Raw genomic sequence first — 22,976 nt, 5'->3', positions numbered from 1 at the left:
GCATCAATCTTTTCTGTCATGCATTTTGCCTGCCAAGCAGAGATATGAAGCCAATTACTGATGTAACTCAGTATAATATATATATGAGAAAATATAATAAGTTTCATTAGATTCCTCCAAGCCAATATCATAAAAGCTTACCATAAATGTATGCACATTGACAAGTTCGATGCATGCATCAGTCAGGATATCTGCTACATACAAATTTGCTTTAGTCATTTCATCGAAGAAAAGAAAAACAGAGTGTGTTATGTTTACCTCAAAAGAGCATAATTGCCCTTTAATTCACATCTCACCAAGACTGAAGCTCTCTGACAAAAAGAGTCACTTTTTATTTCTAGGTTGTAGTACTTTTTCTGCTAATTGTATATCTTTTTATTTCCATAAATTTGAACCATTTTCTGTATTCTTGTAAATTAACAATAAAACATTTTTTTATTATTATTATTATTAATAAAATAGAATGCATTACAGTATCATAATGTACTATGGTTATTTAATTCATTAAAATATATTAAGACTTGCTATATATTTATTATATACACAAACTAGTAAAACACTGACTTATGTTTGTTCTGTTGACCTTATTTCTAGTGTTGTATTTTCCTGCTACAGGATGAATGGTAGGATTGGGGAGCGCAGTGTGGGATACTCTTTGAACTCCTTCAGGTAGCTGCGATGCTTTCCTTTGGCCCAAACGGTCATCTGTATGAAGCCCACCACAGTGAAGAACAACACGGGGACACACTGGGTCATGAGTGTGAATCCGAGCCAAGATCCCAGCTACAGAAGTACAGCAAGCACAGTGCACCTTTAGTGTCTGTTATTTACTCAATGTGACCAGTAGAGGTCCGCATTATCTGTTCACACAGGACACACATTTGCCAAGGAGCTCTGCAGACTGCTGCAGGGAGGACCTATTTTTGTAGGCCAAAATCTGGAAATGAGTTTGAATTTGAGCTCTTCTGGTTCCAGTGTCCCAATGGCTTATCATTTTAATGAAGAAACAAACTCATCTACGTATCTTGGATTGCTTGTTTTCACCAAATTATAAAGACTTATTCGTTTTAATAGCGGTGATGCTGAAGTGACCATGCTGCAGTGAATTTATAGTCTGTGTTTAGCTTTTTTTTCTTCTGCCTGCTGCATTTGAGCTTTAAATGTAATTAAAAAAATTCAATTTGTGAGGAATATCATGATGAACAAAATGTGCAAGAATCATGCACTTTTGTTGGTCACTGAGCATAGTTTCCACAGTAATCCAAAAGCCAATGGAAAAATCCCTGTTTTTTTTTTTTTTTAAAGAAAGACAGAATTAGACAGATGTCAACTCAAGGGTTGGCCTACAAAAATACATAATCAGTGCAAAACTCTATAAAGACATGAAATCACTCATAATGCAACCACTCATGAGTCTCACCTCATATGTGTAATTTGGGCATGAAACGAGTGCAAACATCCATGTAAAAGGATTCTTGGTTGGATAAGGAATCTTCTTAATCTTACAACCTTCGCATTAAAAAAAGGAGCAATTTGATGCATTTCATGAACAAAACCAGAATGGCTGATTCGATATTTGTGATTTATTTTACAGATCTTACCAGGTAGTTTGAGATTACGCAGAGCCATGTGAATCGAGAAGCTGCCAAGCTGACAGAACTGCAAAAATAAGAAATCAGTAAGTGAAAAACGCTATGAAGACACACTACAGGAGGAGTCAGTGCAGTTAAAGTGCTTACTAGAAAGACTGCCAGCGCTGCCTTCACCTGCTTCTCCCCATAATCTGCGCAGAAATGGACAGTTCAGTCCATTTAACATACATTTTAACCTGGTTTAATAAAGGAAATGAATGAATGTAATATACATGGCGGTGTGTAAAGTGGGTGATTGATGTAATAAGCCATCCATGCAGCAAAGCACCAGTGATAGGAACAGTTCTGTTGAAGAAACAATCACATGTGATTTACAGACTTCCTGTTTGCAATATATAAAATTACTGTTTGATTGAAATTCAATGATTATTAATTTTATTTAGCATTTATATCAACTGCATTGAAGGCATGATCTAATCTTCATAAAGTGACATTTCCTCCAACACTGGAAATCCACTTAAAAACTGTTGAGTGCTGTTTTCTTTTCTCTGTTGATGAATTTTCTAAGTAGACGACAAATGTTGGGGCGTAGCCATGAATATTTTTTGCATATAATATTTATCTACGAGTCATCAATACTCTTAGTATAATAAAAATAAAACATGAAAAAATTGTACCAACCCCAAACTTTTGAAAGGTATGTATATTCATATAAATAAAACACACACTTGCGAGGCGTTCTCACTTTAAAAATGTTGCGCAGTGGCATGGTGCCGTGGGAGAAGCGATGGATGAACAACGTCTCCAAGATTCGCTTCATGTAGTGGAAGGAATGACACACACAGGCAATACTGTGAAGAACAGTTTAATACCAGATTAAATCTAATTTTATTCCTAGACATCCATCAAATGCTTTTCAACAATTCCCAAAATCCTTCTGGGCCAGTGTCTTGGTTGATCTGATAGCAGTGTTCTTTATGATACTTACTGCACAACCGAATGCTTGCTGGCGGTGAACTCGTACTTGGGAGCGTAGATTAAAGGCAGTCGAAAATAAAACAGCAGATATATGACAAGTGGTCCAATGCACTCGATTAGGAACACCTGCATACACACATTCACAAACACATTTTAACTCTGGATGTGAAACAGGATCTTCAGGAAGAAAAATGTAGATCACTACTTGATTTTATCCAGTGACTGGATGGTGAAAATTGAATATTCTATACTACCTTATTCTACTAACTACCTTAAATACACAGAAATATCTAAAGAACACCTAAAGAAAAGGCCACATGTTGAATCAAATTTCATCACACAAGTAGCTTTTCACAAGATATAGAAGACACACACATTATCAAACACACAAAACACCATCATGATAATAAACATGATGCTAAAATAATGCAACAAACATTAATTTAACAGCATATGATGTAACATAAAACCCTAAATATACACTGTAAAGAAAATTCCGTAAAATGTACGATAAAAAAACAAACGGCTGCTGTGGTTGCCAGAATTTTACTGTAAAAAGCTACCGTAGCAACATTTTAGGTTTTATGGTTTTAACTTAAATTTACAGTTGAATACCGTAATTTCATTAAATTATACAATGTTAATATACCAACTTATTTAAGTACTTAAGTACAAGTAACTTTGTAATACACTGATAACCACCAAATGCTGGAGGTGATGAGAAAATCACATGATGAATCAAAGCACATCGCAAGCAGCGTTTAAATAACAACGTAAAGGTGCACAGTGTCATTCACACAAACACTGTAAACCATCATGGTTATATGCATGAAACTGAAATAATGCAATAAACATTCATTTAACAACATTACAACATAAAAGTTATTTCAACAAAAAAACATAACATTTTAAATGTAATGCAGGGAGTCCTGGGAATGTCAGTTTACGGTTATTCACTGTAAATTATATGGTCTTTTTCCACAAAAATGGTATACTACCGTAAAATTACATGTAATGTCCAATACAGTTTTTTTTACCGTAAATAGTAGGGGAATTAACCATTTAACAGGTTTTTACTGTAGCATCTTTACAGTTAAATTCACAGTCATTTTTTACAGTGTATACATAACTGATAACAAAACACTAATTTCAATGAAAAACCTTCAAATGTGTCACACAGGGATTTCTAGGAATGTCAGTTTATGTTTTTTTTAGATGTCTTGTTCTTTTTCATTTCTAAACACTAAAGATTTAACAATATTTTACTGTAAAATAACATGAAACTTGTTAGAAATAGCACAGATTTGGACTGTATATAGTAAGGGAACTTACAGTTAACCAACAGGTTTTTGCTGTAACAATTTTACAGTCTTTACCGTTAAATTTATGATTTTATAGAACATGCCTCTCATGTGCTGTCATCATCCCAGCTCCGTGGGAGTCAGGACAGGAGTGGGCAGAGGGGCTACGCATGCAGAAAGTGAACGGGATCAACACCTGTGGGGAAATGGTGCCAGAGAGATTACATGTTCTGAGAAAGAGGATTGAGTGATGGGAAGGTGAGAGAAAACTGAACCAGAGGACTGTGCACACATCAGCCGAAACAAACTCCCTAAAACATACCAGTGAAAGATTAGACAAAGATTAGAATACTGAAGCTAAATTCTGACGAGGAACCTTCAAAGCCATTGTTAAATGCTACTAATTGCACAGATGTGAGAGTCTCCAAGAGGCCTTGGAGTCAAAAAGGTAGAGAGCTGCTACTATATGTGATGATTGCATGTGTTTCCGTTGTTATTCATGTGTTTGGCAAAACACTCACAGTTCCCCAGGAGATCTGGGCTCCCAGGTCTCTGAAGTAGAAGGTTGCGGTGGTTCCTACAGGGAGCTCTTGAAGGATTTCCTCATCTCTTAAGGGTTTTACTTCTGAAATCACCAATATAGCACAACCATTAACTTTCTCTTTGCATTTACAGTGGCTTGAATGAGGAAATGGACGCCAACTTATTGCACTTGTCTGAACTTTTTTTGCTACAATTTCAGATCAGCAGTATGAATATGTAGTTCATCTCATTAACTATGAGCACGATTCTTCAATGTTTGACAACCGTTGTGTCCAGATACTTTTTATATTCATTTTGAATAACGTTGAAATATGTTGAAACCAAACAAACATTTTTTTTTTTGTGAAATGCTTTGAAATACAATAAATAACAAATGTTACAATGCATGCCACTAGTTTCGATATTATGTAATATGATATTTAAAAATATATATATATAATAATAAAATAATAACATTTATAATAAAATAAATATATACTAACGCAAGTCACTTGTTTCAATGTTATGTTGTAATTAAACAACATTAACAAATTATTAATTTGTTACTCATTTTAAGGTATGTCATGCTTGTTAGTATGTCAGATACGTTTTTAACAACCGTTATAAAGCAGATGTACTCACTTGGGTCCAGGCGTAAAGACTGTCTGGCAGGATACCAGTGTGGATCTGTGAAAAATGAAGCCTGACATGTAAGACTTTGCTAAAACCATTATTTCAATGTCATCAACTTATCATCGTCCTTGTAGAAAGCTATTTAAAGAAAGGCTTTACGGTTTCATAGCTTCTTCAGCACCGAGCAAAACTTACTTGATTTGTGGAACATAGACTTAATGTCCAAAATAGTGGCTGTTGGCTCTACCTGCAGAAAGATAGACAGCTGCTAAATATCCACATTCTGATTCACAATTATACATAAATATGTAAATGCACAATATACAAATGCAATATATATATATATCTATCTTGAATCTTGATCTTGAATATACTGTTTTTAATAAAGACAGCAATGAAAGTCATGAAAACAAAAGTTAGAAACAGCATTAGCTGTTTGGCTGGTCTAAGCTGGTTTAAGTTGGAAGAAATTGTTAAAACCCCACTAAAGCCAGCCTGCAAACCGACAAGCTTAGGCTGGTTTCAGCTGGTGTATTTTTTTCTAGCAGGGACACAACTTGCTAGTAACGGTTTGTCCATTGTAACACATTAAAAAGCACATACCTTATCCAGAAGCAGTAGTTTTTCCTGGGTTTTGATGTCTAGTATCTCCACCTCAAAGTAAACAATCCGTTTTGGTTTTTTCGGGGGTTTTGGTCTGGGTTTAGGGGGTGCAGGTGCTGCACTTTCACTCTTAGCCCCTTTTGCCTCTAAAGCTAATGCATCCATGACACTTCTTCCAACTTATTGCACACTGAATCCTGTGTTTAGTCCGTAGTTCAAAGGTCTCATTTACACCCCACACATCACTCCCAAGTCCTCAAGCCTCAGTTCTTAATAATAAATCCAATATCCAACTCTCCGTTGAATGCAGTGCAGCCGGAGGGTCTCCAGAAAAGGCTGGTGTGAGTGAGTGCAGTGTGATTGAAATATCTCCCACCTCTTGACACCTGAGGGGTGGCCATCACAACCATTCCTCTGGAGGCGAAATCTGAGAGTCACAAGACATAATCCACGGCTTTTCATGAAGCTAAATTTATTTGCCTTGTTTTCTGAATCCCAGCCCCGTGACCTTGTGGGACTCAGACCAATCCAATTGGACGTGACTCTTACCTCCACACCCCATCTCTTTTTGAATTAGGGTTAGGATAGCGTGCATCTGTACAGCAGGGACAGAGCAGTGTGTGCCTGAGTAATATTAATACATCAGCCTTGCAAGCAGAGTCACCCAGTGGCTCCGTCAGGACATCTGTTTGAGTTTGTCTGTGGCCACATCAAGCTTGGATTCAATAAATAAGCCACTTCTGAGGTCCCCAGAGGTTCTCAATTAGGTTTGGACAAGTTGTTGCTATAGAGAAGCCATTTGTGTCTGTCTGCAGTCAGTAGATCAGACAAACATATAGTGGTAGGCAAAGTGTCTCAAGTTATCTGGTATATTTGCCATACATAATGTCTTTTCCATCACCTGTTCTAAAGCTCTGAGGAATGTAAAAGATTGTACAGAATTGTAGAGATACTGTTTTTGTTAATATTTTGAATCAGTTTATATATATTTAGTTTTTTTTAGTTTATATAGCTTTTAGTAATTATTATTTCAGTTATTTTAAGTTACACAAAATTATTATATATTAAAATGCATTTAAATAAAATGAAAAATTTATTTAAAATAGTTAACAAATTCACAAAAGAGTGTGTTGGATGTGATTTAGTTTTCATTCAAGTAGCTTTGATTTGATACAATCCTAAAATCCTTAGTTAAAATTAGACAATGTGTAATGTATTCAAATATCTGACTTGAGTTGTATTCAGTGAAATAAATATTAAAATATAAAATGCCAAATATAATTGCTTTTAAGGAAACATATTACATTCAAAGTTAAATTATTAGGAAGGTCTAAAGCCATTTTGCAAGGCACTGCACACATGCTCATACATATACACATGAAATGTCTCAGACAAGTGCAGCGAGAGTGAAGACAGCCTAAATTTGTTTACTTACTTCAACTGCTGCAAATGATCATGGTGTGCGGACTGTGCATGCATGGAATCAAACAAGAGCTCATATTACAGTAGTTAGATTACACCATTTCGATTTTCAGTAATACTGTGTCAGTGGCATGATACTAGTTTTACAACTGTTTCCACAATTCACAGCTGAGCTAAACATTTGAAGAATGAGAAATATACATTTTCAAAGCCATGTGTTATCATGACTCGTTGTTTAGGTGTACACAATGTTTAGTCTGGTTCTTAATTCCAGTCCTCGTATACCACAGCTCTACATATTTTGCGAATCTCTCTTGTTTAACACACCTGATTCAGATAACCAAAAGAGAGCTCCATGCATGAACTGTGTTCTGATTTACAGGCTCCCTACACAGTGTTCACTGCTCCCTACTTACAGGAAATGCACTGAAGTTGACTTCACTTCGGAACATCCATTCACGGACTTGCACTAGTCTACACTAGATCCTGCAATATCAAAGACAAAACTTACTAGAGAAGTGTGACGTGTGACTGTAAATAAATACAATTTAGATTCACGTCTCATACACTTTAATGCTATTTGAATGGAACATATATACCTTACAAAAGAAATCATGGCTGAATATCCTGTGAAGTCCACTTTGCAGGGCACTTACGGTAAAACAGAACGATGTCTGAAGTGATATATTCAAAAAGTGCTGACCAAACCAAACCAGTAGGCCTGCTATTTTTTGTACCGCGAGACTACCGTAAACAACTGCTCAGCCCCATGTTTGGAAGAGCATCCTAACATAGCACTCTTACTATTTCTGTAGTATATAGTAGTGCAGGGTATATTATTTTTCTGTGTATAGTAATACCCAGATGATCTTATATTTGCAAAAATAAGCATACAAAAATGCATATGTACTACAAGTAATATTGCATCCTAAAACACAATTAGGTGCGCCGATCAAAATAAAATACATTAATGAAATGTTATTATTTTTCAGAAAGAAGAAGAAGAAGAAAAAAAAGTTATTTGACTTGACTGCGAGAATAATACGTTGTTATAATACAAAACCGAAAATACAATATAAAAATAATAACCGGGCCCACTTACATAATCTAAATAACACAAGGTCATGTTGTTAGCATGAGTTACCATTAGCATGAACCTACTGTTTTGCTTACTGTTTTTATTTTTTATTTTTTTATAATCGGCACTATAAGGTGTATACGGTACTATATTCAGTTAGTAGAAAGGCATTGTCCATAACTAACTACTGCTAGTCCAGCATATGAATTTCTCTCTAGGCTAATTACCTGTCAAAGTCTGCATGCAGTGCACGCTCCTCGTCGCAGGAGGCGCTCGTTCAGTCGCAGCTGAAGCATCTGTCTCTAGCACCGCCGAGCAAGTCATTTTTCTCGGACTTTCTGCGGATGCTCGTTTAAAATTGGTCAAATCGTTCAATATTTGGAGGATATCGACATATGGAGACGGGCAGTTGAGCATCAGTGGGGTTTTAGTCGAGTGTTGTGATGGGTAAAGATTATTACAGGGTCCTGGGGATCGAGAAGGGCGCCTCGGACGAGGAGATCAAGAAAGCCTACAGAAAACAAGCTTTGAGATTTCATCCCGACAAAAACAAATCAGCCGGAGCAGAAGATAAGTTCAAAGAGATCGCCGAAGCGTACGATGTCCTGAGCGATGCCAAGAAGAAAGACATCTATGACAGATATGGAGAGGATGGTAAGAGCTGTCACTGTCCCACAGCAGACAGACTGAGGGAATGATAAAAAGATAGATAGTGTGATAGTGCCAGTGGTGATTTTAGATATGGTTCTATATATATAGGTATTGAGTGATTACCATTGAACATATCCAAAACAGTGCTATGGAACAGATAGATAGACAGAGACAGATAGATAGATAGACCTTAAAAATGACTGTAGTTGCCTTGTATTAATCTTAGTTTAGGTTTAATTGTCAGATAGATGCACAGACACTTATATGCTATGAATTAAGCCATGAGGGAAATGGCAGTACAGCAGCAGCTACAACAGTGTTGTGGAAAAATAATAATAAAAAAAGTCGCAAGTCACATTGTATTGTTTATTTAAAAAGAGACATTTCATGTGTCCTGACATGTTTCTGCTTTTCGCTGGTATATTCTAAAGGCCCCGATATACTCACTGCTAAAATCTTAAATGTTTATTACTCAAGGGTAAAACAAAGTTCGAAAAAATGCAATCAATCAGTTAATAAATAATAACTCACGCGTGAAAGCATGTGTGTACAGTAAGTGAACTGTATGCTGCTGATGATATTTACATTATGCACACTGTACAAATCACAAAGACAGAAGTTAGAAAAGCAGCTAGAAAAGTTATTTATTCGTGGTTAAATAAATAACTAAATGAAAAATGTCAAAAAAATTAATCATGTGCCAGTGGCAGTTTGAAAGGGTTTTACAGAATATTTGTTTTGACAAGCTGTTTCAAACCTCAACAATCCAAACAAACATTGTTTTGGCTACAGTTTGTTTGAAATGACATCACACACTTTTGCTATTTGATTTTGCCTGAAGTAAATTGGGGCCTTGAGTGAGGCGTGTCTTGGTTAAGTGAGCTCCCACAGTACCACATAGAGTTAAACTGTAGCGTGTTTTCCCAAATGGTGAATTGCTGTTTTTCCATAAACATAATTTCTTTCTCCCGCAGGGCTGAAGGGACATGCCGGTGGTGGTACCAATGGCCCTAGCTATAGTTTTCACGGAGATCCTCACGCCATGTTTGCAGAGTTCTTTGGTGGCCGTAGCCCATTCGATCAGTTCTTTGCATCTGCTGGGGGCGCAGATGACATGGACATTGATGACCCCTTTGCGGCCTTCGGAATGGGGGGATTCCCCAGATCTTTTAAATCTCGGGCAGGTGGTGTGCACAGGGGCCGGGAAAAGAAGAAAGATCCCCCAGTAATGCACGAACTCAAAGTGAGTCTAGAAGAAGTGTTTTCTGGTTGCACGAAAAAGATGAAGATCTCTCGCAAGAGGCTGAACCCGGACGGCTGCACGGTGCGCACTGAAGACAAGATCCTCACTTTGGACATCAAACGTGGCTGGAAGGAGGGGACAAAGATTACCTTTCCCAAAGAGGGAGATGAGACGCCAACCAACATCCCTGCTGACATCGTGTTTGTGGTTAAGGACAAGGTTCACTCAGTTTTTCGAAGAGACGGCTCCGACATCATCTATCCTGCAAGGATATCCCTCCGAGAGGTGAGTGTCTAGTGTCTGCTGCTGAGATAATGTTACTTAACATCCAGTAATATACACCAGTGAACTTTTGTTAAGCTTTTAAAACATTTTCAACTAGGGCTGCACGGTTAATTGAACGCAATTGTCATTTTGTTAGTAAAGCTGGTACTGTAATCAGCAGTAAATCATCATCACTGATATGACTAATAAACACACGATTATGACAATATATGGTTGTCAAAGAGTTATTATTATTGTAATTTTCACATGCTTTCAGATGGAGCAGCATTTACCACACAGAGCCATATCACACTGACAAGTTACGCAATATCGCGTTCATTATCGCAGGCGATTCGATCTGTCATGATGAACGTGATATTGCCTAATTGTCAGTGAGGTACGGCTCTGTGAAGTAAATGTTGCTCAATCTGAAAGCAGCTGATGCAGATTTACTCTTAAAGATTTAAGGGTAATGAAGGCAAAAGTAAGTCTTGTTAATCTGTCTTAACCATCATTTACTCAGGCTCTGTGCGGCTGCACCATCAGCGCTCCCACCCTGGACGGAAGAACTGTCACAGTGACATCACGTGATGTCATAAAACCTGGTATGAAGAAGAGGATTGTGGGAGAAGGACTGCCACTGTCCAGATATCCTGAAAAGAGAGGAGACATGGTGCTGGAGTTCTCAGTGAAGTTTCCGGACAAGTTAGGATCGAGTACTCGTGAAGCTCTGGTTCAGATCCTACCAACTTGATCTTTCCAAGCCACTTGAGGACAGACTCAACACACAGATCCTATGATTGGGCCCTTCTGATTTCCTAGATATTAATGCACCTGAAAGTATCAGTGGTAAATGTACAAACAAGTCGAGCTCCGAGAAACTCAATAGAGCTCCAATACATTATTTATATCCCCTTACTTGTATTGCAGTGCACTTTTACAAAACACTGTGAAACATTTCAGAAGTAATATATTGACTTTGACACATAGTTTTACAGTACCTCACCACTCCGTCATCCTCCTCTTCTTCAGGTTTCTTTCCTCTTGAATCTGTTTTTTATGTATTTTTTCTTTTATTAAAATTGTATTCCAATTTTAGTCACTGAGCAGTCAAAATTTTACTTAACAAAAACCATCACTATTGAACATTAGGGTTCTATATGATTCTAAGATCTCAAAAAGTAATTGTAGAAGTGTGTGATTGTGGTTTTGTGAAATCCCAATGAAGGGCCTGCTTTGCATAGAGTGAGCCCAGGAAATTCACAAGGGCATTATTACAGAGCATTATCACAGAGTCCAATCCACTTTATTTTCCAATGTTTAAGTAAGCTATGTTCTGTGAAAGTGCAAGATTTTGGATTCATTAGTTGCTATAGGTAAATAACTGCCTTATGCATACAGATTCATTTCTGCCAGTCAGACAGAATGTGTTTTTCTTTTATTTTTTTGTAGTGAGAGGTGCGTTTTTTAATTGTTTTTCTGTTGACTAAGCGTTTTGCACACTGTTAAGGGTGCCCCAGGCACCTTGTGTTTTTGTAGGAGTGCTCTGAGCACCTGAAGTTGAAAATAATATTAACTCTGAACGAGAAAAGCACAGAAAAGTGTCCAATGTCATTTGCATTTAAAAAAATAATAATTGATTGTCTAATAGAAAAAAATGGAGAGGCGAGCCTTCCATTACAGTTGCTTGGAACGTCCAGAGACTGCAAAGAACTGCTGTCGCGGGTTACCTGGATTTGTATTTTATACAGTATTATATACAGTTTACTTAACAGCAAACCAAAGATAGTACAGTGTTCACGCTATAATCCTCGATTAGACTGACAGGACGGCTGATTCAGAAAAAAACCCAGAGCACACTGCTCTTTACGGAATAAAAAAAAGTCAGCGCAGTGCACCTTGCATTTTAAGACCTGAAAAACATGTTCTGTCTGATGGGGTCTTGTGTGTCAGAGAAACAAAGTGTGCGGTCATCTTTACAATTTTGTCAACCTGTCTTTTTTTTTTGTTTTGTTTGTTTTTTACGATAACTACAGCAGGCCTACATTAAAATAATATAAAAAAATACCTGTTTACAATATTTTGTTGCTACAAGAGACTGGAAGTGAATGACACTGGAAGCCTCGCACATTCAAGTAACAAATGGCTGCGTCAGCTTGTAAGTTGATCGCAAGTTAAGAGTGAAGGTGAATATTCCCCACACAGATTTTCAAACAAAGCAGCTTTTCTTGTGCTCAACGTGGTGAATTTCTGTTAACACATCAGTGTTGCCAGATTGAATGAACATTTTCCAGCCCAAAAGCTCACCAAAACCTGCCCACTGAAAAACCATGACCCTAATATAAAAATAAGATAAGAAAAAAAAAATGAAATCAGGGCAAATACATTAAAGAGAATTACCAAATATCAAGTGAAGTGAAGTCCAACTTCAATTCAATTCAAGTTTATTTGTAACTAAGTATGGTGTCCCATACTCATAGAATTTGTGCTCTGCATTTAACCCATCCTAGTGCACACACACACACCTGTCATTTTTGCTGCAGCGCCCGGGAAGTAATTGGGGGTTTGGTTCCTTGCTCAAGGGTCTCATCTCAGTCGTTGTATTGAGGATGGAGAAGACCCTTTGGGTTACAAATCCGATTTCTAACCATTAGACCACGACTGTCCCATGACTAAATATGACTAAAATATGCAGGAATGAGCAACGTAATTGGCAGGTATTTCTGATTCAGTTTTGCACACACCATGACAGTCAAAACTGTGTCAATCATCGATACATACTGTTTGATAATCTGACATAACAAACCGTAATGTGCTTACCTTCGTGTCACACTTCAAACAGAACTAGAAGTCTCTCTTTAAGTAGCTACATATTGTAGAACATAATGCAGAACTTGGCACAGTCCCATAGTTTTGATTTTTCAGATTTCAGATTATTCAGAGTTACAATGATAATGACAGCAAGATGGCACCCGCATGTTGCATGGCATGCCACTGCATCCTGAGCATTTTAGAAATTATGTTTTTATGATTATAATGCTACTGTCTTCGCTTGTTGCCTCATCTGTGCTGAGATATGGTCGATCAACACTGTTGGAAATTACCTTTGAGGATAGATATTTTATCTATGGTGGTCTTCCTCAAGGTTCTATTCTGGGCCCTATATTATTTTATTATACATGTGATCACTTGGATCTATATGTTGTCGCTATAACATTTCCTATCATATGTATGCTGATGACACTCAGATATATTTACCATTGAGCACTCGCTACAGTCCCTTTTACTCTGTCTGGAAGATGTCAAAATTTGTTTGTCTAAAAATTTTCTTCAGCTAAATGAAAACAAATCTGAGTTAATTATTTTTGGTCCACCAAAATTTAAAGAGATGATTTCCAGTACTATTGCTCCTTTAGAACAGTGTAAGAAACCTGGGTTTATAATTGACTCAACTCTCAGCTTTGACAATCAGATAAAGTCTATAGTAAAAAGTAGTTTTTACCAACTTAGAATGATCTCCAGGTTAAAACCCATTCTTAGTTTTAAAGATTTAGAGACCGCTGTCCATGCATTTATTACCTCAAGATTGGATTACTGCAATTCTCTTTATGTTTGGATCTGTCAGCGATAACTATCTCGTCTGCAAATGATACAGAATGGTGCAGCCAGGCTTTTGACAGGCTCAACAAAAAGGGATCATATTACTCTACTATACTATTATCCCTTCTCCATTGGCTACCAGTTCTGTACAGGATCGATTTTAAGATTTTATTGATGGTTTTTAAAGCACTTTATAACACGTCCCCAAGTTATATCACCAATCTTTTAGAGTACCATACATAGGACACTGAGATCAGCAGATAAACTGTTACTGGCAGTTCCTCGTTCCAAAAAAAGTCTAAAGGTGATAGAGCGTCTTCCACTTCATGTTTGGCAGGCTCCATCCTTAGACGTTTTTAAGTCTCAGTTGAAAACTCATCTTTTTACATTAGCTTTCACAGAGTAAAGACCTTCATACAGACTTTTCGAAGAGGATCAACCCCGATGTGTAATGACCTGGTATTTGTCATCTGTTGGTTGGTTCATAAAGTGGTTTGTTTTTAATCTTTGTATATGCTTTCTGTTAAATTGTGAAGCACTTTGGTCAACAAAATTGCGTTAAAATGTGCTATACAAATAAATAAAGTAAAAATAAAGTTATTCATGTCATCTCCCTCTACAGGTGAAGGTTAATTCACATTTGAGGTATTGAGATATTTAGGCAACTCTGTGTGATCACTTGAATATACAGCTATATGTCCAAAATCTGATTCCTTATCGTGTTAAATTAGCCTATACTATTTAACCCTAAACCATCCCAAATATTTCCACCCACCCAAACCACAGTTGGAATTTCGACTGTCAAAATTCACTAAACAATGGTAAATGTGACCACACATTTACACTGCATGCACCACTCGCTTTCCCCTGTTAGGAGTGATCCATGATGGGTTACTTTCATCTCCATGTCACCATGTCTTTGAGCACACAACTGCTCCATTCAAACCATCCCTCTTCTAGTTATTTGTTGCTACGTTTCAGGTATAAAAATGCCTAAATGTAGCTTTAACTATTAATGGGTGTTGTTTTGGAAAGCATGAATAGTGTAATTGCTGCTAGTTGTGCAAAATTACACACTTCAGCTTTTAAGACTTCTAATTTCCTAACCAGCATAGATTTGTGAGTTTATAAACTATGAAACATCCAACACAACTTAAACCTTCTTTTGCTTGCAATAAATGTAGCTTGAAAATAATTTCTATTATTCTTTCATGGCCCTGGAAACATGCTGTGTTATTTTATAGTCATATTTATGCTGTTCTTGTCATGCACATATTGAAATGATGAGATGTATATATACAATGATGAGATGATGGCGATTTTTTAGATTTTATTGGATTTTGCATCTTAGAACTGCCATTACCAGAAGTCATTTTATAGGGAATTACAGTATTTGTGCCAAATGTACACAGACGGCACATATGCACACATTTTAAAGTACCTCACACATTATTGCTGCATCATCAGCATGCTTTTTGAAATTCACAACGTTGTGGAATATGTGCGTTTCTGTAAAAAGATATTGGCTTTTTTAAGTGAAATGCTTTACAACACATCATATGTGTAATTGTTTTTATTTCTTGCAATTAAAGGCTTTACAAGTACTGTATTGTATTAAGTCTGTTACTGTATTTGTATATAATGTTTCTATGAAAAATGTCTATGAAGTATTGTGATTGCTAGAGCTAAAATAGTATTTTTTAAGTATTAGAAAAGTTTTATTTTCTACTATTTCTACTGTGCAGTTCTAAATTATTCAAAGGCCCTTTCACATCAACAACTATAATGAATATTAATGTCCACACCAACAGATGATATCGTTGCTTGCTCTTGCTGGCGGACTTCCTCAACCACCAATTTTTGATGCTGAGATGGGGTTGCCTTGTGCCAGAATATTGCTTTCTACAGTAAGTGGTCTCATCTGAATCAGGGCCGGATTATGCACAGATCAAGCATATTTACAGTACAAGCGAAAGCAATATGTGGGTGGATTTTGATGTGAGAGGAAAACAGGTGTTGGATCTTTTCACTGAAGGAAGTGTTATGGCCAGAAGTGACAATTAAAAGTTACATCAGTGATGGATTTGTTTCTTACACACACAGGATTTTGCTTAACAAGACATTAATCAGTGGACTGGAGTCATGTGGAATAATATAAAGGTTTTTCTTTTTTTTTTTTCTTCTTCATCTGTTTGGACTCTCATTCTGATGGCACCCATTCACTGTAGAAGATCCATTGGTGAATATTGTACTGCTCATTTTCTCTAAATCTTTGAAGAAACAAATTTTAAGCAAATATAAATTTTTGGGTGAACTGTTTCACTAGTTAGATGATATTGCTCTTTCTGTGAGTAACAATGGCACGGTTTCCCCTACAGCGTCGTTGACTGATGATCACTGTTATGATCGCTTGTCGTCTGTAGGTGGCAGCAGTGCGCGCGTGATTGAGCTTCGCTGCTGTTTGGCGTCTCAGCAGAGGAAGAGCTGCAGGTTGCGTTGAGTGATGTGGTATCCGCCTCTCTTTCACATAGCAGAACGTACTCCCTAAACGTCCGCTTTAATCCTCCTCAACAATCATCTTTTATAATGAATATATTATAAGCGCGACGTCCCAGCGGTTCATGGTTTCCTCTCTGTCAGAGTTAGTTTGGTAAGTGTCGTGATATCTAGAGCATGCTAACATGCTAACTCACATTACTGTTAGCTTCTTAGCTTCAGTCTATAAACAGAAACATAGCAGGCTGCTTTAACTCTGAATCTCCAGCTCATGAAAGTGCTTTTTCACTGGTCGGTATCTGAGTTTAGTTCGTTTAATTTTTAGCCAGGTTGTTGTTCGAGTTGGCTTGCTGGATGACTATGTAAATAAACAATGCAGAACAAAATACTACTTATTTTTTTGTTTGTTTGTTTTTAATAGTAGATACATAATTTTCCTTAAATTAAATTTTTTTTTATATAAATTAAATAACACTACTTTGCTTGTACATGAAATTTTTTTTACAAATATATCCTTTTCCATCTCTTTTTCTATTATTGTTGTTTTTAATGTATGAAAAAGACGATCTAGATTTTCAAGAAGTGACCATTAAATTTTGCACTTATATTACTTGAAATGTTGGAGATGCACATTAAAATATATATGAGTGCAACCTTATCTTTATTTCCCACAGTCGTAGAAAACCTGGAAATATCAGGGTATTTAATATTCAATGATAGAAAATTTATAGAAATTACATTTATGCATTAGATCTTATAATAAGTCGAAATAAAAGTTTTTTTAGTTTAAATGAGGAAATATCATGAAATTTATAATTCAAGGGTAGAAAAAAAATACATTTAGTATTGTACATAATCTTCTATGTCAAATAAAATAACAAATATTTTTTAAAAACTTTTACACATTTTTATATTTACTTTTATATTTACTCATTAATTAAAATGTTTCTTGTTTTTGGTTTAATGTAACTTGTCTGTTGTTTATTTATCTATCCCTTTTGCTTTTGTAGCTTTTTTTTTTTTTTTTTTTTTTTTTTTTTACAAATGTATTTTTTTGATCCCAGCTTGTCCATCTTTGTATCACAGGTCTGGAGATTTCCTTTGAATGGGTTGAATTCAAAACACTTTCTACTTTGATTTGGGCACATCAGGAACATAATTAAAGGTGGTGCACAGCCCCATTTTGTATTAAAACATTGTGCCTGTACGACAAAACGAAGACAGAAGCACCCAAAATGCCACTTGGATTGGGCCGCAGAAAGAAGGCGTCTCCTCTGGTGGAGAATGAGGAGGCCGAGCCCATCCGGGCTGGTCTGAACGTCCCAGGGTCGGGTGGCCTTGATGGTGTCAGGGTCAGTTTGGGTGAAGGAGCTGCCCATGAGGGCTTACCACCTCCACCCACCAGCCTGCGCCCTCGCCTGATCTTCCACACCCAGCTGGCTCACGGCAGCCCCACGGGTCGCATCGAGGGCTTCAGCAATGTGCGTGAGCTATATGCCAAGATAGGAGAGGCCTTTGGGATTCCTCCAACAGAGGTGAGCGGGATTTCTCTATGCATTATAAGAGCAGGTCTCGGTGATTATACTGACTAAATGCTTCTTTTCTTTCTCAGGTGATGTTTTGCACACTGAATACTCACAAAGTAGACATGGACAAGCTTTTGGGTGGCCAGATCGGATTGGAGGACTTTATATTTGCTCATGTGAAGGGCCAGAGGAAAGAGGTGGATGTTTTTAAAGGAGAGGATGCACTGGGGCTCACCATCACTGACAATGGAGCTGGCTATGCTTTCATCAAAGTGAGACTTTTAATCATTACTGTTTTGATGCCTTTTTTTCTTTTTAAGAAATTAATACTTTTATTCAGTAAGGAGGATGCATTAAATTGTTCAAAGGTGTCAGTAGAGACATTTGTAATCTTACAAAAAATTATACTTCAAATGAGTATTGTTATTTTGAACCTTCTATTCATCAAAGAGTCCTGAAACAAATTGATCACAGTCTCCACAAAGTGTTTTCAACATTGTTAATAATAATAAATTCTTCTTAAGCAGCGCATCAGTTCAGTATATAAGAATGATTTCTGAAGGATCATGTGACACTGAAGACTGGAGGAATGACGCTGAAAATTCAGCTTTGCATTAAAGGAATAAATAACAGTCATTTGAAATTGTAATAATATTTCACAATATTACTGTATTTTTGATTAAATGAATGCAGTTTTGGTCACCGTAAGAAACCATAAAAAAATCAATGCTGATATTCGCATGCTTGTGATATATACCGTATTTTCCGGACTATAAGTCACACTTTTTTTTCATAGTTTGGCTGGTCCTGCGACTTATGGTCAGGTGCGACTTATTTATCAAAATTAATTTGACATGAACCAAGATAAATGAACTAAGAGACATGAACCAAGAGAAAACATTACCATCTCCAGCCGCGAGAGGGCGCTCTATGCTGCTCAGTGCTCCTGTAGTCTACCACTGAGAACATAGAGCGCCCTCTCGTGGCTGGAGATGGTTATCTGAACTCTTAGTTCTTGATTCTAAATAAATGTGACTTATAGTCCAGTGCGACTTATATATGTTTTTTTCCTCACCATGACGTATTTTTGGACTGATGCGACTTATACTCAGGTACGATTTATAGTCCGAAAAATACGGTAATAATGAGTCCAGTTGTGCCATTGCTTGACAACCGTAAACAGTTTACACCCTACTTCACACTGTACCTAACAAACCCCTTTTAATAATAACTATCAGAATAATAATCATACCACCTGACCTGCTGGAATGCTGTAATCATCTGAAAATCACGTTTCCTTCGCAGAGAATAAGAGAAGGCAGTATTATTCATCAGATCCAGGTCATCAACGTGGGTGACATGATCGAGTCAATCAACGGACAGATACTCATTGGCTGCCGCCATTATGAGGTTGCCAAGATGCTGAAGGAACTGCCCAAAGGGAAGACATTTGTCCTGAAGCTGGTGGAACCTTTGAAGGCATTTGGTAAGTGTTTTTGGATATCCTTTAGCTGACATTGACGGCCACAGTGAATCTGATATGATGAGTTTTTACCTTTTTTATACCCTTTTATTTAAGACATGATCAGTCAGCGGTCAGGAAGCAAGTCAGGCTCTGCACAGTTAGGAACGGGCAGAGGAACGCTGCGTCTGAGGTCTAAAGGGCCGGCCACCGTAGAGGAACTGGTAAGACTGTTGGGTTAAATATACAGTGAACTCAGATCAGTTCAGTCCATGAGTCAGCATGTTTTCATTTGTGTGACTGGAAAGGTCTAGGCATCTCTAGTTGTCTTGTGATCTGATACACACTTAAATACATATTTCACAATTCAATATATTGTAATGTTTGACACTATAATCGGATTGTGATAATTGTATGAGAAAAACCTAGATGTCATAGAAGCGGCTGTACCATCACGGAAAAGCACCAGTTTCAGAGTTTGTACTTATTTAGATGACTTTTTCTTTACTACTTTTGTAGGAAATGTGAATGTACCTTAAAAATATGTGTATGAGTATAGTGAGAATCAATCTTAATATATGAATGTGTCAGTGAAACCTCATTTTGAATTCCCGCAGTCGTAGATAACTGGGAAATATCAGGGAATTTAGGATTCGTGGCTAGAAAAATTGCATTTCATTTTTTTTTTTTTTTTAAGATAAAATATATTTTTTTAATATTTGCACATATGCATAAATATTAGGGCTGCTCCGATCACGATCGGCCGATTTGCGCAACTTCTCAGTTAACAACGGCTCTGTGTAGTAACAACTGCTCTATGTGAAATCACGCACCTGAGGGAATTTACCGCTGATTAGAGAACCGGCTTTACTGACGAGATGCGCATAACGATCGGAGCAGCCCTAATAAATATATTTTTCTAATTCTTGTTATCAAATGGGTTTTTCACCTTCATGAAAACTTATGTCAGATCACTTTTTACAAACGTTTTCTACATAAAACATGTTTCTTTACAAAGAGACGAATGGCAAAATTCCATATATTCATAAACCAACTTCAGTAATGCAAACTGTTACAGATTGGTTTGTGGTTTTCAATATTCTTACTGATGCTCTCAAGTCTCTCGCTGTTTTTATAACATTTCTACCTCATGCAATGCCAGCTAGATGACTTTATCCTGGCGACTAAGCATTTTAGAAAACATCACAGACGATCAAACACAATAGCACAGCTAACTAATCACCCATAATTTTCAGTTTAGCAGGGTAATCTAATGTTTTCATTCATTCTTTTCTTGTGTTGCAGCCGTCAGCATTTGAAGAAAAAGCTATCGAGAAAGTGGATGATCTGTTGGAGAGCTACATGGGCATTAGAGACAGTGAACTTGGTAATTTTCCCTGCATATTACTATTTTTGTACTCTTGTTTTTTGTAAGTGGCATCTCTAACTCCCACACTCATTTACAGCTGCCACGATGGTGGAGCTCGGCAAGGACAAAAAGAACCCGGATGAGTTTGCTGAAGCTTTGGACGAGACTCTGGGTGATTTTGCATTTCCAGATGAGTTTGTGTTCGATGTGTGGGGTGCCATAGGCGATGCAAAGGTCGGTCGCGTGTAATTTTAGAAATGGATAAAAAAAAAAAAACACTGCTTTAGGAACACTATTGAGTTTTATATTGGTTGGTTTTGGGAACGTATGCTGGGATGCTTTTAAGAATGCTTGAAAAACACTTGTAGGCCTCTAACTCCACACTTTTTTTAATATGCAGGTGTTATCAAAACACTATGTTGAATGCATTTCAAAATTGTATTCATATTTGAATAGGTTGAGCCTGATCACTTATATGAAATGTCTTATTTAGTAGAATATTAAGCAAAAGATAATGAGACTCATTGAATTTGCAAGTTATTTACTCCAGGGCCCGTGTTTGGTCCCCTGAGAGGTTACTCTGTTACATACTGTGACTTTCACTTGCACTGTTACCCAACGCTGTATAAATTGCACGGTTAGACACAGAACACGCAGTGCACAGATCGAGGCAATGCTGGTTTGCACTGTAGTGACCTCTGCGGTGTTGATCTGACCCGTCCCACGGCAGAATCATGGACCATTTGTCTTATCAACACTATAACGATTCTCTAAAGCATGTGCTGTCTTGTTATGTACTCTTGTTCTGTATTATACAAAGGACTTCGAGTGGGTTTGAAGTCGTTGCAATGAACAGTTTCTAAATGACATCTAGTGCTTTACATTTCCAGTTCTGTGGCTTAGCTCTTATTTTAAAAGAGTAAAAGAAAGGGAGACAAAAAATGAACCATCCGTTTTCATTTTAGTAGCGTGGCAAACTAGCACATAATGCCAAACATAAGGAAATCTTTTTTCTTTTTTATCAGTAAAATCAGTATTAAGAAATGTCATAAAGTATTACAGATAGTGTTTCACCTGTAACAGTATTTATCCTTTAAAGGAGAAGCGGAGGAAGAATGAAGGGCTGGGCAATAAGGGAGTTTAAAAAAAAAACATTATTGAAGTGAAACGGATTCAGAAAGCCACATATATAAATATATATAGCTTTCTGAAATATATAAGTGTGTGTGTGTATTAGTGTATCTTTGAATATTTGAAACTTATTGCCCAGCCCTACTGGTAAGTGAATATTAAAGCACTGATTGGACAGTGTAGGTGTTAGATGGTATTGATTTGTATGCTGTTGATTTGAATGTATATAGTGTTGATGTGTTTATGGAAACTACACTACAGCCAGTGAGCATTTCCAAGATCCTGACAATAGTGCTGCAAATATGACCAAACACAGGCGTCTTACACTGAGCACATGTTGAACTCTGAAGTTATCATTACTCTTTTAACCAGGCAGTTCAACACTGTACTATTCCACATCTGTAACGTCAGAGCATGTTTGAAATGTAAATGCTGATCAAGTGATGGTTAAAACTTCAAACTTTATATTTCTTTTTTTATTATTTAGCCGGGCGTCTTGTCTTATGGGAGATGTAGGTTAATGTTTAAAGGACCCAGCTCCAAAATTAATAAAAAGAAGAAGAAAAAAAATGCAATGTTTTGGTGTTACTTTTTACATACTGTAAAGCTGTCAGTGTAGCTTGGACACGGCTCTCTTGTCGTTGATTTACTTTGGTCACTTTTTCATTCGATGCTTTTTGAACATATTTAGATAAGCGTTGTTTTTAAGATTAATGGTTTACACTGATGTAATGGTGTTGATGGACTCATGTTACACTGTCTCAGACTACCTTCAAATGGCAATAAATGTTATGTTTTTTCAGTGACAGAAATGCTATTGCACCAAAATGTTCTTTGTTAGATTTCTGAACAACAATAAAACAAACATAATGAGTTGTGTTTTTGTTTTTCTTGTGCTTTGGAAAGCAGTAGGTGTTTTCCTTCTTATCTTTGGTTGTTCATTGAAACATTGGGTTCGTTCTTCTTGGCTGAAGGGCATATTTACTTTTACATTACCATTGTGGACATAGGGGAACGAGTGACCTGCATATGGTTTAATAAGAGTTATTTGGTATAGTATTTGTAATTTAGCCCATTAGAAACGCTCATTTGTTGCCATGTTCTG

General features: G+C 36.9%; 3 protein-coding genes across 3 annotated transcripts; 2 read left to right on the top strand and 1 right to left on the bottom strand.

Moving 5' to 3' along the window:
* Positions 1-274: 274 nt before the first annotated feature.
* On the bottom strand, positions 275-6,166 carry LOC132149501 (very-long-chain enoyl-CoA reductase-like). The gene is made up of 11 exons (XM_059558808.1): positions 5,630-6,166; positions 5,222-5,273; positions 5,036-5,080; positions 4,393-4,496; positions 2,581-2,696; positions 2,338-2,443; positions 1,865-1,937; positions 1,740-1,783; positions 1,602-1,659; positions 1,421-1,509; positions 275-783 (listed from the first exon to the last, which is right to left on the bottom strand). The coding sequence occupies exons 1-11, from the start codon at positions 5,792-5,794 to the stop codon at positions 610-612; spliced, it is 1,026 nt and encodes a 341-aa protein (XP_059414791.1). The 5' UTR covers positions 5,795-6,166; the 3' UTR covers positions 275-609.
* A 2,311-nt stretch (positions 6,167-8,477) lies between these two features.
* Positions 8,478-11,385, top strand: LOC132149499 (dnaJ homolog subfamily B member 1-like). The gene is made up of 3 exons (XM_059558803.1): positions 8,478-8,783; positions 9,755-10,308; positions 10,811-11,385. Exons 1-3 carry the CDS (start codon positions 8,573-8,575, stop codon positions 11,039-11,041), a joined length of 996 nt encoding a protein of 331 aa, XP_059414786.1. The 5' UTR covers positions 8,478-8,572; the 3' UTR covers positions 11,042-11,385.
* A 4,965-nt stretch (positions 11,386-16,350) lies between these two features.
* Positions 16,351-22,744, top strand: LOC132149505 (PDZ domain-containing protein GIPC1-like). The gene is made up of 7 exons (XM_059558815.1): positions 16,351-16,537; positions 17,470-17,918; positions 17,996-18,181; positions 19,215-19,395; positions 19,489-19,595; positions 20,677-20,758; positions 20,838-22,744. Exons 2-7 carry the CDS (start codon positions 17,619-17,621, stop codon positions 20,987-20,989), a joined length of 1,008 nt encoding a protein of 335 aa, XP_059414798.1. The 5' UTR covers positions 16,351-16,537; positions 17,470-17,618; the 3' UTR covers positions 20,990-22,744.
* The last annotated feature ends 232 nt before the right edge of the window (positions 22,745-22,976 follow it).

This window comes from Carassius carassius, chromosome 9 (assembly GCF_963082965.1).
Source record: "Carassius carassius chromosome 9, fCarCar2.1, whole genome shotgun sequence".
Taxonomy (NCBI): domain Eukaryota; kingdom Metazoa; phylum Chordata; class Actinopteri; order Cypriniformes; family Cyprinidae; genus Carassius; species Carassius carassius.
Note: the sequence above shows the minus strand (reverse complement) of the source record. Positions and strands in the feature narration are given on the sequence as shown.